Below are 17,059 nucleotides of genomic sequence, written 5' to 3' on the forward strand. Positions count from 1 at the left end.
GTGAAAGAGATACAAATCAAGAACACACGTTTACAAATCAGAGAGGAAATCACGTTGCTGCTGCAAACATTTTTCATAGCGAAGCTTCTAGAACTGGGCAATCATCAACCCATCGGTAAAACTACTGTGTAGTTCCTGAAGTGACGTTGATCCATGGTGTGATGCTTCCAGAATAATGCAAATCTTTATAATATTTTTATCTTTGATGATACTACACAGTGACTTAATATTTGTGAAGTGCATGGAATAGTGCCTGGCCCCTTCTAAGGGTTATATGCCATGATTCATCAAGCCCAAAGATGCTACTAGTTGTAAAAGAGCATCATTATTTTAGTCTTCTGCTTTAAAAAAAAAAAAAAAAAAAAACTCCAGAAAAAAGAAACCAGTGTCAGTTAAGCTGTGACACGACATTGATTATAAAGGTACATCCTTCGCTGTCTGGCGGGCTCATTCCATGGAGCATGAGACACTTGGTCTTGGGGTCATGGGTTGGGGCACCATGTTTGAGGTAGAGATTGCTTTTAAAAAAAAAGGCATCCTAATTTCAGAATATTAGAATGTGAAGAAAATGCATCTTGGAATTGATGAACTATGTTAACTGTTGATTTATAACATCTTAGATTTAAACTGTTCTTTGACACAGAAAATGGTGCTTTGGAAGCAACGTTCCAGGTTGAGTAAGTCATAAGTCAAAGAAAGGCTGCTTCTTTTCCTGCTGGGGATCCATTTGTGTTTAAAAGAGTTTACTTATGGGATCCCTGGGTGGCGCAGCGGTTTGGCGCCTGCCTTTGGCCCAGGGCGCGATCCTGGAGACCCGGGATCGAATCCCACGTCGGGCTCCCGGTGCATGGAGCCTACTTCTCCCTCTGCCTGTGTCTCTGCCTCTCTCTCTCTCTCTCTCTCTCTCTCTCTCTGTGACTATCATAAATAAATAAAAATTAAAAAAAATATATATATATATAAAGAGTTTACTTATAGCTGCAACCTGGAGTAAATAACAGGAATTGGAGACTTGAGCTGATGTGGACTATCAAAAAAGTACAGAAAATAGTGTCATATGTGTTTCATTTCACTTCACAGGATTCTTTCATGTCCCTTAATCTTATCTTTTTTCACTGAAAACCGATATTTGTGTGTGTGCACATGTTATAAATATATGCTCAGGCGAAAAATAAAACCATACAGAAAGGACACTTAGAGATGCAACAACTGCAATATTTTAAGAAACATATTTCCACATAGATATTTTATATAAAAATATCATACATGCAATTAAAACAAAATGTGGGCACTTTCCCATCTCTTGTTATTTTCTTACAAACTTCTTTTCCCTCCCTAACTCCATGTTACCTGCCTGGTATATACCATCCACATGTTGTCCTCTTATTATGTCATCACGTAAAACCAACTCTACCCTGAGAGACATTGGGGGCTAGGGTCATTGACAGTCTTATTCAATCCTTAGGCTCCTCATGGCAGCCCCCAGGGGTTAGTGTAATGTCAGGAACCTCCTTCTGTTGAGTGGGTAGGTCAGAGGGCTAAGAGACTGAGTGATTTGTGGGAGACCTGTGAGTCAGTAGCTCAGGATCCTAGCTAGGAGGGCTGGTCTTTGAAAGCTGTCCATGACTTCCCTGAGATCAAGTTGGTCACAGATAGAGCCATGCAACCCAAGACAGCCCCAGTTAATGCATCATGTTCCAGCTTTATTATTAAAGCTATTAAGTCCTTCTGCACTCAGAGTGTCCCTGTTTAGATGATAAATTATGTCTGTGCTAGTCGCTTCCAGGAAGATTGGCTTGGGCCAACCCTGGCTAGGAGACTCTGGCCCTAGTGATCCTGGAGCCAGCACCTATCTACACTTGGCCTTGACGATCACATTGGAAGTGACTGTAGTGTGGCAGAAAGAACAAAGACAAGGAAGTCAACCCCTGGCCCTTTGTCACAGGGATTAACTGAGATCATGTCAGTAGAAATGTTACACAAATATCAAACTTTTGGTCAGGTCACATGTACTTAACATGAATGATAGCTAGTGAGCACATATTCTGTATTCATTGAGGACTCCTAACACTTTATGTGCCAAACACACAGTGTGCTTCCATTCCCCAGCCCCTCTAAGCAGAGGCAGCTTGGTACATTACAATCCTAGGGCTCACTTTACCATTTGTAAAATAGTGACAGAGGGATTATAATAATCATGTCTTGCAGGGCTGTGAGAATAAATGAGATCATGTAAAGTATATCAGCACATCTTTATGGGTTCAGTAAATGTTAGTTCCATTTACTCGAAGGATTAAGGGAATGAGGATATTTGTTGGTTACAGACTGCTTCATCGCCACCCCACCCTCCACTCTACCAGAAACACTTCTTTGTACTCTCTTCACTGCAGTTCAACATACCCATGTATGCTTGCTTCACACATACATGTTCACATCATCAACATAGTGGAGAGGGGTGTCTAAATTCCATAAAGTTGAAAGACATTGCAAGTCCAGTGTGAGTTTACAGTGCCTGGCTCAGAGGAAACAAATATTTATGGTTGATTTTTTTTTTTTCCCCATCATCTGCCATAGAAGTGTTTCATTCTGGTTAAATAGCAGAACTTCAAAAGGTAGAAATCCTAGACTGTCAACTAAACGATTAAAGTACAACAGATAGTTCTGTTCCTTTCCTGTTATGACTCACTAGGACAGAAAAATCCCATTAAAAAACAAGCCCTGTTCAACAGCAGGCTAGAGCATTACCCATTGTCCATTGTTCACAATCAGAATATGGTTTATCAGCTTTTTAGGGTGATACACTAGTTTTCTAGTCCCAGGTTTTCTGGCAATCAGATCTGCCGTCCTATTGTGTTCATGGACCAGCTAAACATCCCAGACGTGATATCTTGTCATCCAGGCAACACCTCCCAATCCACTTTTCAAACCTGGAAGTGGCACAGAACCCAGGCTTGCAATGATGATCCCAGCTTTGGGATAGTCCCATCAATACCCAACACCACCCCCAGAAAATTCTCCAATGTATCAGCATTATTTTCAACATTTCTATTTATTTGGTTATTTTACTAACACATGCATGTATGGTTAAAAAGAAAATAAATTGCAGAAAAGTTCAAAATGGAAAGTAGCAGTCACCCTTGTCCCAAACCCCAGGCTTTCTTCCCCAATGGAAACTTGTGTATTTTTCAAAAAAACAAACAGATGTCTCTTAAGAACTTGAGACAATTGCAGTCTGCAGTCATTCTGTGCTTCGATCCACATATTGATTGTGATTTTCATGAAACTGGGTATCTTGAAGATTTTTCTCTGTCAGATTCCTTTTAATGACCCCCTGGAACTCCTTTGTAGGGTGTGCCATATTCTTGACCCGTGGCCCCGAATCACGTGTCCAGTTTTCCTCATCACAAATTCTGCAGTAGTAGCAGGCTTGTACATACGTCATGGTGTACATACTTGGTATATCTTGAGGTAAATTCCTAAAAATAATTGCTGGAACAAAGAGAGTGTGAGTTTTATTTTTATTTAAGTAACTATTTTTACATTGGTTGGCGTGGCTAGAATTTTGATAGCTATTTCCACATTACTCTCTAAAAATACTGTGCAGTTTCCTCTTCCTGGAAGGCTATAAGATATTTATGATCACCCCCTCCCAGCCAGGCCCTGCCCAACACTAGGCCTATTGTATTTAAACAGCACATTTCATGGCCTCCCTTTTTTGGGTGTCCGAAGGGTGTTGAAGACTGTAGTCACCCAGTATATGGTCTCCTCCTCTCTCCTGGATGAACCAAAGAAGAACAGTGCTCCCTGAGACACTAGTAAGACTGTCTGTAGCACCGAAGCTGTGGCAGGCAGGGGCTCCCCCCAAGGCTGAGGGAAGGTAGGGTTTCAGGGTAGAACAATCCCTGCCTTTGTGTGCTGACTCACCTTTGCTCTTCCTGGTCCCCACCCTGGTAAACACATGTGAGTTAGTGACACTCTGCCTTTTAAAATCAGAGAATCAGCAGGCGGGCTCCTTCCTCTGCACGAGGGACTCCTGTGTCTTGGTGCCACCTCCTAAGTGTGAGGAACAAACCAGGCCATTATGTGGATATGGGTATACTCAACTTTCTAGAACTTGTGTGTGAATCCATTGCTTTTTAATAAACAGAATCATCATTAGAAACCACATATGGAGGGGCGATGGGGTGGCTCAGTCGGTTAGGCATCGGACTCGACTTTTTCATCACAGGTCGTGTGATCTTAGGGTCCTGTGATAGAGCCCCATATCAGGTTGTGTGCCCGGTATGGAGTATACTTGAGTTTCTCCCCCCATCCTCATCCCTACCCCCATGCTCACTCGTGCTCTTTCTCTCTCTCAAATAAATAAAATCTTAAAAAGGAAAAAAGAAAGAAAGAAACCAAATATAGGCCCAAGAAAGTCTGCACTCAATCCTTCTTAATGGGAAATATTTCCCTCATAATTTATAATAATTGTCAGGGCTAAGGGTAACTTTTATCATCATCATTATTGTTATTTTCATTTTTATTTCTTAGCTGGCACATCAGTAGCTGTATTCCTTCCTTGGTACAAGGACCATGCTCTTTAAGGACTGTTGGATGCATAGTTGCTGAGTACCCCTACTTGTTTAAAATATTCCTATTTTTGGGCAGCCCCGGTGGCGCAGCAGTTTAGCGCTGCCTGCAGCCTGGGGTATGATCCTGGGGACCCTGGATCGAGTCCCACGTCGGGCTCCCTGCATGGAGCCTGCTTCTGCCTGTGCCCCTGCTCCCCCCCCCCCGTGTCTCTATGAATAAATAAATAAAATCTTTAAAAATAAAATAAGTAAATAAAATATTCCTATTTTTAGTGCAAAAAAGCAAAAAGTTTGAGTTACCCATCCAAAAAAGAAGCCCACAGAAGAGAAGGAAGCTGACTCTTGCTGAGGGGAGAGCCTGGTAAGCCAGGCCTTTGCCAACTGAAGAAAGTGGCCCTCCTCAAGCAGATGGGGAAGTACCTGTCACTGTCCTTCCTTCTCCCAGCGTGCATGGCAGCCAATCCTGCCTCCCACCCTCCCAGTCAGGAGTGAGAGCAAGAAGCAAAGAGGTCAAGGCTATTTGCCCCACAAATACAACACATATTCTTGCAATTGTAACACAGTAGTTTGTGGTCTGAAGGTCACATTTGGCCCCTACTCCCGGAAACATTGTCTAGGATTGTAAAATGTTAACCATTTTCCTGCTGGGTTCCCCACTTGTTGCCTGTCCTCAGCTGTGTTCCAAGGAACACCTCTAGAAAAGTCATGCTATGATCCAACTCTTTTGTCCCCTACAGAAAATCAGAAAACAGTTTTCTGTTTCACTGTGGGGAACTATCAAGCTTGTCTGGGCAACGATGAGAGCTTATGCATCTATGTTCGGTTCCTAGCTTCCCTGCCCAGGTTCTCACCCTGTACTAGAATTGCCCAGCCCAGCCCTGGCCCAGCCCTGGCCCAGCTTTCATTTACCCATGGGGTGGGCTCTGATCTTGTCCTTGGCAATCCAAACAGGTGAGTTTTCCCTCAAAGACTCTGATTGTTCCCACCCTTTCTAGCTCTCTCTCCCTTTACCTCATCTGAATTGATTTTTGGGGGGAGGAAGGGCAGAGATATGAGGGAAGAGGAAGGAGAAAGTAATAGCAAGGTGGGGAACATTAGAGATGTTACAATTAGAAGACTTTGGACAATTTACAGTTTTTTTCATTAGTAAGAGAGTGAATAATACACAGTATGGGGGATAATTGTGAAGGTTGAATGAGTTCTCATATATCATCACATGGGAGAAGGAGGGACAGAGAGGTGAAAGAGGGGGAAAGGTATTTGTGACCAACTGGATATAGGAAATGCGTCAAATAAAAAATAACTCCAGTGTTTTAGTCTTTGATGCTAAGAGAAAGTGGTCATTAACAAAGATTATAGGTCTCTTTCATGATGAATTCGGTTTTGGAGACAGTCTATCATTCTGTGGCCATCTTAAACTTAACAGGTGGAAATACCCAGTAAAGTCTCCAGGGAGACAGTGTGAAGAAACAATGATGTTTGAATGAATTCATCATGATAGAGACTTGAGTTCACATCTTGTTTTTGCTGCTTGCTAGTTGGGAAGTCTGTTTCCTTCCACGTAGCATGGGAATGTTAACCCTCTATCATTGAGTTGATTGCAATAATAAAAGCCACCACAAATCAAATGGCTGATTGCTTTGCTTATAGTAACTACTCAGTCTCACTATTGGTTCCTCATCCTTTTATAGATAGATGTCTGAAGGCCCCCAAGGGGGACTCTTTGGCATCGAGGGATATTTGAGACCATGAGAGTCAATGAACTCCACAAAGCCCTGTTTTAATGAGAAATAGTTACCATAAAAAGGACACTGCCTCTGAAATGGGACAGACAGTAATACATCATTCTGCAGCAAGACAGAATCAAGACAGTTAGGTTGGATACCAAGACCAACTGGGGTTACCTTGAGGAGGCAGTTTCTGTGGATCAGTACCAACACATACACTGTGACACAGAGCCCTTCCATTTCTTGTCCTTTGCAGGAGTTAAATAACAGCTTGTTAATACCCTTCAGTTTTATTAAACCGTGCTTACATTTTTCAAAGAGAAAATAACATTTTTGGCCTTTTAAGTAGGTGGGTATTTATAAGGGTTAAAAGCAAACAAACATACCTACTGGGTAGTTACTCTGTGGCCCTAATTTTCTAGGCAAAATAATTTCTGTGAGGGCCCAGAAAAATAATCAAGGAAAGAAGGGAGGACAGAGAAGGAGAGGAGTTGCCCGGAGTCTTTATCTGGTTGGAAGTAGACTGTGGACATTTGATTGAGATCCAGTGAGTCATGCTGGATGCTTTTTCTCTCTTTCTGCTGTGCCACAAGAGGAAGAAGGTGTGGTGAGGTCTGGGGTAGTTTTGTAGAACTGATGCTGCATGTGGTTCTGCAAAAGCCAAATATATCATATAAAGATGCCCTCTGCAAGGCAGCATGGGTGGCAAGCCTTCCAGAGCCCTTTTCTGGAGCTTCAGCCCTGGCACTGGTATGCCTTTCCTATGGTAACTCTTTCCTGGCTGGTTTTTAAAAACTGTTTTTCCTAGAGCTTCTTAGAATTGCTCTTATGAAGGACTCACATCTCCTACAGAGAAAACATTACACAATTTCTAAAAGTGGAATTTAAATGGTATTTATTTTGTTTCCTTCCACCTTCCCTTTATCTCGAAGAACTTCCTTATGACCTTTTCTCATCCTAGTTTTGATGTCTGAGCACGTGGCCTTTCTAGATACCCTTATTACCCTTATTCAGAATTTTTTTTCTCCTTCATCTAAATCCCCCAAAGAAAGTGAACTCCTAGGATGGGGGCAGGAGCCAAGTGTCACTCAGTTCAATGCACACCACACATGTGCAGCACATGACATCTCCAGTAGGATGCTTGTAGGCTGTGAAGGCAAGGGAGGATCTTCTAATAACTTGTCATATATCATTTACCATTATCACATATATATTAGATTTTTGCCCTAGTGAGTGTAGACTATAAGGACTATCCTTCCTTGTCTCATCTTTTCTGGCAAATTCAAAATAATTTAGATCCACCTCAAATGGCACCTTCTTCAGGAAGTTGTTTCTGTCTTTCCTAAGACAAAGAAGTCTTCTGCACTGCTGGAACATCCATTTTATATGAGCTTTCATTTTGACTGTTGCTGATTCATGAATTACTCCTGTCAATATCTAGGTGTCCTTCAATGGACATGAGCTCCCCAAGTGCAGCCACCATGGTGCTCCCATCTGCCTCTAACTCCAGGACTTGCACATAGCTGAACATATGGACATTCCACTATAGAAAGGCCAAGTGAAAGGAATTCCTGCAGGCCACAGGGTGTTCAGAGGCCACCTCTGGTGTTAGGTTGTAAATGCAATAAGAAGAAAAGGGCTACAGCTTCATCTCTCCAAGGAGGCTGTGGGACTGGATGAGGTCCTCCTGTCCACAGCATGTTCTGTAATCACATTTAGGCTGTCTTGTCCATTTCCTCATTAATGTAGCAGTGATCAGCCATCAAAGTGTAGCTTATCTTTTGAATCTGGAAGGCCAATATTATGTTGATAGTGATAAATTTATGGAGGGAAAATAATTTAGATGGCTTGAGAAGTTAGGATGAGGTGACCTAGCTGTTGTGTGATACATACTGCTTCTGCTTCTGAGTTTTGTCATATAATTTGCAAAACAAGTCTAGAAAGTTTCTGTTTTATTGCTTGTTTTGTTGTTAATTTTACAAAACAATAAGATTGAAGGAATTATTGGATATCATTAATCATTTATTGTATTATACTTGAAATACTCTTTGGGATTTCGTATTTTTCCTTAATCCTTACAGCAACTCTATGAAGTGGGTCTTAATTTCTCCCATTTTACAAATGAGAAAAGAGCAGCTTAAGTGACACAGTGAACCTATATGACTCTTCTCCACTTTTCTTAGTTCGTAGATGGCAAAACTGAAATTTGAATTCAGATCTGTTGATAACAAAGTCTTTGTTGTGCTCATTCTGCAGCATTTGATATAAGGAATATTTGGGAACTTAGTGGCTTTTTTTTTTCACCAGGAGAAAATAAACCATCCTAATAATTGTGCATTTTATGTTCACAGGGAAGCAAAGGTGCCTACCGGTACCACTGGCAGAGCCACAATGTTAAACACAGTGGCGTGGATGACATGGTCCTGCTCTCCAAGATCACAGAGAACGCCATCGTGGAGAACCTAAAGAAGAGATACATGGATGACTACATTTTTGTATCCTTTATTAGTTTCTTTGGACTTATTCTGAGATGACCATATCCATAGTAACGTGGCGTATTCCTAGCATGAGAAGATCCACTTGAAATTCTGAACTGATACTATGTGCTCAAGTCATTTTCACCATTTCAGAACATGGTTTTGTACTTTTCTGTCCCTTAGTTGAGGTTGTGAGAAGGGCAAAGATGATGCTAAATTATTTGTCTGGAATTTCACGAAATCAGGATGCAGCCAATATTCATCTGTTTCAATCGATGGCACTGAACCTTTGACGTACTTTAGCCACACACGTGGTTTCTAAAACCTCTGCTGTTCCTAGGGAAAGTCCTGGCCTGCAGAGAATTCTATCGATAGAGCTCCCCAATTACAAAGCAGTTAAGTCCAGACTTAAAAGGTTTTAAAAAGATTGCCTCATGCAAAAAATATGCAATTTTGCCAGTTTTTCTGCATTCTGTGTTTACTAAAGGAAACATGAGAAGTGAAGATCAACTACTGAAAATGCCTGACATTCTTGAGTTGTTCTTTATGTTTCAATTTTAGCTTGCCAGATGCCATTTTTTATGGGGCTTTAAAAAATTCAGAATGGAAATTTGATTCAAATGTGTGTTGACTTCATTATAAACAGAGAACTGTGATATTTGCTTAAGTTCCTACAGGATTCAGTTTTGTTTGGTACAACTATATAAAGATCTCTTAGTGAAATTATTGTAGAATTTTAGATAATGCGAAGGTCTGTGCAAATCTATATTGCAGTACCAGAAGGTTTAACTGTGATGCTCTTGTTGACTTCTGAAGGCAAGGTATTTCATAGGACCATTAAAGGTGGTGTCTTTGCAACTGTCGTTACATACATTTTAGATTTTAACCCCCAAAGCTTGAAGAGGTATATATAGTTTTAACATCTGTAGCTTCTGTTCTTTATTATTTATGCCACTCATTTGACTATTAGTTAAAAGTGCCCATACATATGCAACGATACTTTTGCAGGGACTGCCTTTCTCATCATTCGTGAGTGGGGAGTTCAACACAACAGGATATACTAATACATATATTCAACACATCCAGCAATACTAATTAACAAAATTATTCCAAGACACTTGGATGGTTCTGACCAGTACTGTGCTGTTTCTTATTTACCAGAGGAAATTTTTACCTAATCTCTGGGTAGTTCAATGCCTAAACTCCTCCTTTTAACTATTAACAGATATGTTTGGATTTGTTAGCTACATTAATAATAGCATCTTGATCTGAGAGGTGACCTACCACCTGCAAATGAAATCTGCCCACTGCCCATTATATAACAAATGTTTTATTGAAATATGGCCATATTCATTCTTTTACTTATTGTCTGTGCCTGCTTGCAAGCTATAAAGCCAGAGGTGAGTAGTTGCCACTGGATCGTAGGACCTAAAATCATTACCTTCAGGCCCTTTACAGAAAACATTTGCTGATTTCTAGTTATCTGTGCAGAGCTTCCTTTTAATTTAATTGTAGGGAAGCAGTTGTATTCAGTGGTAAATTTTCATTTTATTTGGTCAAAAAAATTAAAACATACTCACTTTACCTGGGCTTATCACAATGAAAACATTTTAATCCCTTTGATGTGCAAGCCCCATGGCACAGGGGAACTGGCAGGTGATAAGGGATGGATGCAGGAAATGGATTTGGACTACCTGGCTTTGAACTCTACATGGGCTTGGTGACCTCCTGCAGCTTTTATGCCTTTTGTGATCTGTGTGCCTTGATTCCCTTGCCTGTAAGATGGGAATGATAATAAAATGTCCCACATGAAGCTATTGTAGGGTTAAATGAAATAATGAATGCAGTAAGTAACAGTAAATATTGCTTATTATTAGCATATACTAAGGCAAGTGTATAAGTTCCTTCCACATTTCTGAGTTACGTTCCAAAAATTCAATTTTAAAGTTGCTTATTGAAAATTCAAATACATTTTACCATAGAAACTGTTTTAATTGGAGAATTGGTTTATTGACAAGCCCATAAAAGGTGAATTTCCACTGAATATAGTTGAACAAATTTATTGGAATGTTCTTAGAACATGGGTTCAACTTATTATGTTATTTACATAGAAACATGGGTTTTGAAAAAAACATGTTAGTGGTTATCATCAGCCAGTCCATTGTCCAGCTGGGCAGACTCACTTCTCCCCATAAAGAGGATTTACCCCTAAAACTAGGGACATTCTTTCATATATCTTCTTAAAAAGCAAACGTGTTCATTTAACATGATTTATAAAACAAAGTCAAGGAAGGAGAACACTAACATCGTTTAAGATCCCACCATAACCTCTTGGTGTATGTTTTTCAATTTAAACACATACATATATGCATATGTGTGTATGTGTGCTTTTTTGTTAATTTTAACAAAAATGGCATCATCTTGCCTCATATATTTCTTAGTTTCATGCATAATTCTTGGCATGGTGCATTGTATTAAGCATTCATTGAAAATCTGTTGACTATCAAGACTTGCTTTTTATATTCAGACAGCAGAAGTTTCAAATGACTCACACAGAGGGGGCTGATTACGAGTCTTTGAATTAATGCCTTTGAATCAATGGCTGACTAATCGTGTGTTCTACCGAGGAAATGAGTTAGTTGACCACTAATGGCTTCATGTTTTAGAAATCTCTACCCACTCAATACACGAGAAACTCCGCATCCGTGTGCTTTCCATCAAGAGCACAGAGCACCTTTCAGCTTTGAGAAAGCTTGATGATTCTTTTGGATGTTTATGAAATAATACCAAGGGTCTAAATGCAGATCTTTCCCTCTTTTAAGTGATAAAATCCTCTTTAACCTTCAGTGCTATGGGAATATTATTACCATAGAATAACATTATTTTAAAGAAGAGGATTTTCCCCCTTTCACTCCTAAGCTTAATAGTTAAGGCAAGAAGAGATTCAATTTCATATTAAGTTATAACATTGCTTACTGCACCTCTTCTACATCTCATACCACCACAGTTTCACATTGAAGGTCAGCATTTGGAACAATCAATTGTTAATGCATTCAGGCTGCATGCACATTTCTTTGTTCTACATTAGGAAAAAAAATCCTCTTAGAAAATGCTAACACTGTTTACCAATAAAACCCTGTAATTTTCAGCTATTTATCCTAAGACAAGGAAGGTTTAATTTACCATCCGTTTTTTTCTTGAATGTTGCCACACTTCTTAAAATTACATTCTAAAATACATGGGGAAAACATTGCAGTATTCACTCTTGTGCGTGGCAAGACATCATTTATAGCCACTTCGATGACGAAAATAGTTCCTGTGCAAAGCACTCCAACTTGTTTTTACTCAAAGACCACACTCAAGTGTGTTTGGCATTTTCAGCCCTTGAATTAGTTGAGACTCTTGTGCCCGACCAACCAGGGCCCAAGGCAGTGCAGCTCTTTTGAGTGAGGTTTGGCCCCTGGCAGTCAGTACAAGTGGAGGGGGCAGCTTGCTGCAGTGACATGGGTGTTGGTCTGGTGGCTGGAGTCAGGGGCTCAAGTTCCAGCTTGACAAGTTTCCCCATATGTGACTTCAGGCAAGTCACCTCACCTTCCCGCCCCTCCTAACTGATAAATCCAGGGAAGTCAACTAGATCAGTGTAGGTGGTTTTGGGGAATTCACTGATTATTAAAAAAAATTTTAAGTCAAACCAAACTTTGCTTGTAAGACCATTAAAAACAAACTTATAGAAGTTGTATTACCATCACATTTCATAAAAGGAAGAAAAATTTAATACCCCAGAAGTAGAAAGGAGATAATCTAAGAATAAAGGACAGTCCTTTGTATTGAATACATTGAGCTTTATGAAAAATTCAGGGCATGTTTCTCTTTTTGTCATCCCTGCTGCAGAACAATGAAAACTCATAGATCCACCACAAGCGTACAAGAAACAATCAAAGATCTGTTGGGTCTTCTCCTCCATTTCCTCCTCCATATATTCTATTAGACAAGATGACATGTATTTGTTTTTGTCTGGTTGGTATGCATGTGTATAATATCATAGTCTCATATCTCCATATATTTTGAAAATTAACCTTGGGCCACACCTTCACAGCCAAAGATTACGTGGGTAGAGACAGTTTACCTTCCGACCCTGCCCAAGCAGCTTTTTCCAAAGGCACACTTGAATTATGTAGTAGGGAGTGGGAGTGAGTTATCTGGGAAATAACCCAACCCAGTAGGAGACCTGTGCTTTGAAAAAAGTAGCTGAGGTCTCTGCAGACATAGCCTGGTGAAAAACAGGGCAGACTGTTAGAGAAACGATTAGGCCAAATTCACACCTGAAATAACTAAAATATGTTTGTTTTCTTCAAATTCTAAATTAATTGTCTTCTCTCAGTTCTTCTGATTTAAGTAAGCGTAGTGATTTAGCATGGACAAGAGCTGCATTATTCATCTCAAACCAAACTTTATTTTTCAGAAATCCTCCCAAATAATAATTGACTTCGAGAACCCTACTGGGAGATTGAGGGAATAGTTAATAGTTTTCCCTCTTCTATGAGTCATTGATTCAAGATTGGCTTGGAATAATCTGAAAGAGATTTTTTCCCCCTCTGTCTTATCAGGCCCTTAAATCCTTTAGAATTTATGTGGATGACTTAGTGAAAATCCAGACTTTCTAAGATTTTTTTTATATAGCGGATTATTAATAGTTAAAATACTGCTTCCTATAAGAGCTCTCATGCAGTCTAGTCCATGTTTGTCCAATTGCCAAGGACTTGGTGGGTAAGAAGGGGTTGGTGGGGAGCTGATAGCTTTGGCTCATGTCCTCTGGCAGCTCTTCTTTGAGTGCAGTGCTGCTTTGTCTAAGAGAGGTGGCATTCACTGCATTCCCTTTACAGCTAGGGGGAGGCACACCCTCCTCCATGGACAGATCATACTTGGCCAGGTTTATTTTAATCCCGAGGTACATGGAGACCTCAGCAGGGGAGCCTGCTTCTCCCTCTCCTGCCCTCTGGTCTGCTTGTGCTCTGTCAAATAAATAAATAAAATCTTAAAAAAAAAAAAAAAGGTGTAGACTCTAGAACCAGACTGCCCGGGTTTGAATCATAGGTCTGCCACTTACTAGCTTGTGATTTTGAGCAGGTTTTTTTTTTTTTTTTTTTTTTATTTTGAGCAAGTTTTGTTTTCTTTTCAATTTTTTTTTTCAAGCAAGTTTTAAAATTCCTCTCTGCCTTAGTTTCCTCATAGTAAAAAAAGAGTAAAAGGGTAATAGGGTTATCATTAGGAGCTTAATTTGTACCCTGTGTGTGTGTGTATTCGACCAGTGTTCATATTACCAACACTTCCGGAGTCTTGGCTAAAACATTTCTTATCTGCTTAATAATTTTAATTTCTTTTTTAAAAGATTTTATTTATTTATTTAACATAGAGAGAGTATGCCAGAGAGCACAAGCAGGGGGAACAGTAGAGGAAGAAGCAGACTCCCCTACTGAGCAGGGAGCCCAATGTGGGCTTGATCCCAGGATCCTGGGCCAAAGGCAGACGCTTAACCGACTGAGCCACCCAGATGCCCCTGCTTCATAATTTTAATGATAAATTTACCTATTCTAAATTTTGCCTCAAGAAACTAGACCACTACTAATCTGTCGTTGGCCTCACCTGACTATGGCACTTAGACTTGGCCATTCTTCTGATTCTTCGGTGATTTCCAGTTAGGATTCTACAGGTCACATGCATTTGCTATTTCTGCCGTGAACTGCCCCCAGGTTAGCACTGGGTGCATCCGGGTATGCTCTTACAATGGCCCGTTTCTCCTCTCCTGCTCTTTCATGTTCAGCCCTTTCTTTTTTTTTTTTAATTTTTATTTATTTATGATAGGCACACAGTGAGAGAGAGAGAGGCAGAGACACAGGCAGAGGGAGAAGCAGGCTCCATGCACCGGGAGCCCGACGTGGGATTCGATCCCGGGTCTCCAGGATCGCGCCCTGGGCCAAAGGCAGGCGCTAAACCGCTGCGCCACCCAGGGATCCCATGTTCAGCCCTTTCAAGTCTGATGATCATTCTAGTCAGTGAAAAGGGAAGCAAAATTGCAACCGAATCATTCCATGTTTTCACCTTGTCTACATATTAGTTTTCAAATATTAACTGGTCTATCCCATATTTTGCTCATCTGTGTTCAATAATAGTACCAAAGCCATGTCTCAAAGATGTTAACACGTGACAAGACAAGCATCTCGAAGTACATGAATTAAGGAAACTGCTGAGCCTTCTGTACTGTTGATTACATTCTCATGATAAGCCTATCAAGTAAGTGCTATTGGACCCCATCATCCATTAGCCACAGCTTAGAGATGTGACTTGCCCAAGGTCAGAGTCAAAGTGGGCTTTGGGCAGCTAGGCAATCTGACTGAATTCCCTTTGCTGCTCTATTTGACACCCAGGTCCTTTATATAAATATATAAATATCCCCTCAGGAGAGGAAATATCACAGCTTTATGTCTTTAACTTCTAATTATCCAAACATTTTGAAATCATTGATTAAAAGAAACAATTTTGAGTATGTGAATTTTGTTGTGTTTGTTCTCTATTTTTTTTAAAAGATTATTTATTTATTTATTTGAGAGAGTGAGAGGGAGTACAGAAGGAGAGAGAGAGGGGGGAAACAGACTCCCCGCTGAGCAGGGAGCTCGACGTGGGGCTCAATCATGACCTGAGCGGAAGGCAGTTGTTTAACCGACTGAGCCACCCAGGTGCCCCCCCCTCTTTTTTAAGTAATTGTTTTCTTCTATGAGAAGAGGGAGCTTAACGATTCTAATTTGTTCACAGCTGTATTCCCAGTATCCAGGACAGTGCCTGGCATGTTGTGGACACCCAATTCAAACTAGTTGATTACTGAATAAATGGAAATACTTTTTATGTTATAATAATACTTTACTTATTGGGGCACGTTAAAATGTGTTGTATAAAACAGTTAAGACTCAGTGTGAATGCTTTCTCTTTTGGAAGGCCTTCCTGGATTCCCCATGCAGAAATAATACCTTCTTTCCCTAAATCTGATCTGTGTGGGTTTGTGATTTTCTGCTCCAAATAATGTCTTACAGATATAACTCAGTTCCTCATAGCTTCTAAGGAGTAGGACTGTTTAGTTCATCTTGTATCCCTCTATTTGTTCAATGAGTAAGTGAATACATTTTTAGTATACCTAAGAGATATGCAAGTTTCCAGGAAAAAATATTATTTGAGAAAAGGAATGATAACTGCTCTTTTCAGTCCTAGGTCATTTCTATTTTGGGTTGTTTTGCTTTTTCCTAGCCATACGTGTCAGTTAAAAGGGTGTGCTTCAAATCACTTAAAATAATGATTTCTTTTTGTAGCACCTTGGTAATTAAGCTCATTACTCTTCCTGGAGAGGAACAAAACCTGAGCTAGTTGGTAATTGCTTTTGTCTTTATTTATAATCTTTTAGAACACAAGTATCTGAGTTTTTGTTTGAACAGTCATTATGAATTCTTGATAACATCTGGTTACTTAATTTGAAAAATGTGTAGCTATGAAGATTAATGCTGGACCTTAACTGGATATAAATTCAGACATATATAGGATCCGTATTAATCTCAGTCAACCCTTTCAAGCAGATGCCATATTTTGGGGAAAAGGAAATTGAAATGTACCAAGGAGCGGTAAGTTATATGCCACATAAATTACTGTAGTGTTTGGGGCTTTTATGATGCATGGGTAATTTTTCTTTAAGTTGGCAATACATTTGCATTTTCTTGTTGTGAATTATTTATTGGGGAAGCTCAAGTAGGTGACATTGTTTGATTTTTAATGATGTGCTGCTTTTTAGAATGCAGCTCAGAAAAGCATAGGACAGAACATTATATGCAAAATTAGTATATGTACTATATATACAAAATATTATATACAAAATTAGGATGTAGGACCTACAGCTTGGTGGCCGGGAGCGATTCCTCCTTCCCCGCAAGCCACAGAATTCTAAAGACTGAAAAATCAGTAATGGGTAAAAAATAAATAGGGCAATGAGAACCATTCCCTCCAAATCAGAACCTTAGTGGCTATGAATGGAACATGAAAAATGAATCTTTTCATTACTTCTTTATTAATGTAACTCTGGTCCCTATTCAGATCCAGTTCTGTAGCCACTTTAGTTGTACGATAAAAATAGAAACTGTAAATCTAATGAATATATTTCATTACATGGTTCAGCACTTCGCCAGGACTCCGCTCCTCTGCATCTTTTCCCTTCCTTCCTCTGCAGCAGAAGCACGAGAGCGTT

The 17,059-nt window shown here is 39.9% G+C and overlaps 1 protein-coding gene across 2 annotated transcripts in view; it reads left to right on the forward strand.

Moving 5' to 3' along the window:
- Positions 1 to 17,059, forward strand: part of MYO1E (myosin IE) — a 201,962-nt gene that overhangs the window by 69,412 nt on the left and 115,491 nt on the right. For both annotated transcript variants that reach the window (XM_055320041.1, XM_055320040.1), the window contains 2 exons: positions 8,653 to 8,796; positions 16,353 to 16,442. In XM_055320041.1, coding sequence (XP_055176016.1) covers positions 8,719 to 8,796; positions 16,353 to 16,442 — 168 coding nt within the window. In that variant the 5' untranslated portion in view covers positions 8,653 to 8,718. The remainder of the gene's footprint in view (positions 1 to 8,652; positions 8,797 to 16,352; positions 16,443 to 17,059) is intronic.

Source organism: Nyctereutes procyonoides, unplaced genomic scaffold, assembly GCF_905146905.1.
Source record: "Nyctereutes procyonoides isolate TBG_1078 unplaced genomic scaffold, NYPRO_anot_genome, whole genome shotgun sequence".
Lineage (NCBI taxonomy): Eukaryota > Metazoa > Chordata > Mammalia > Carnivora > Canidae > Nyctereutes > Nyctereutes procyonoides.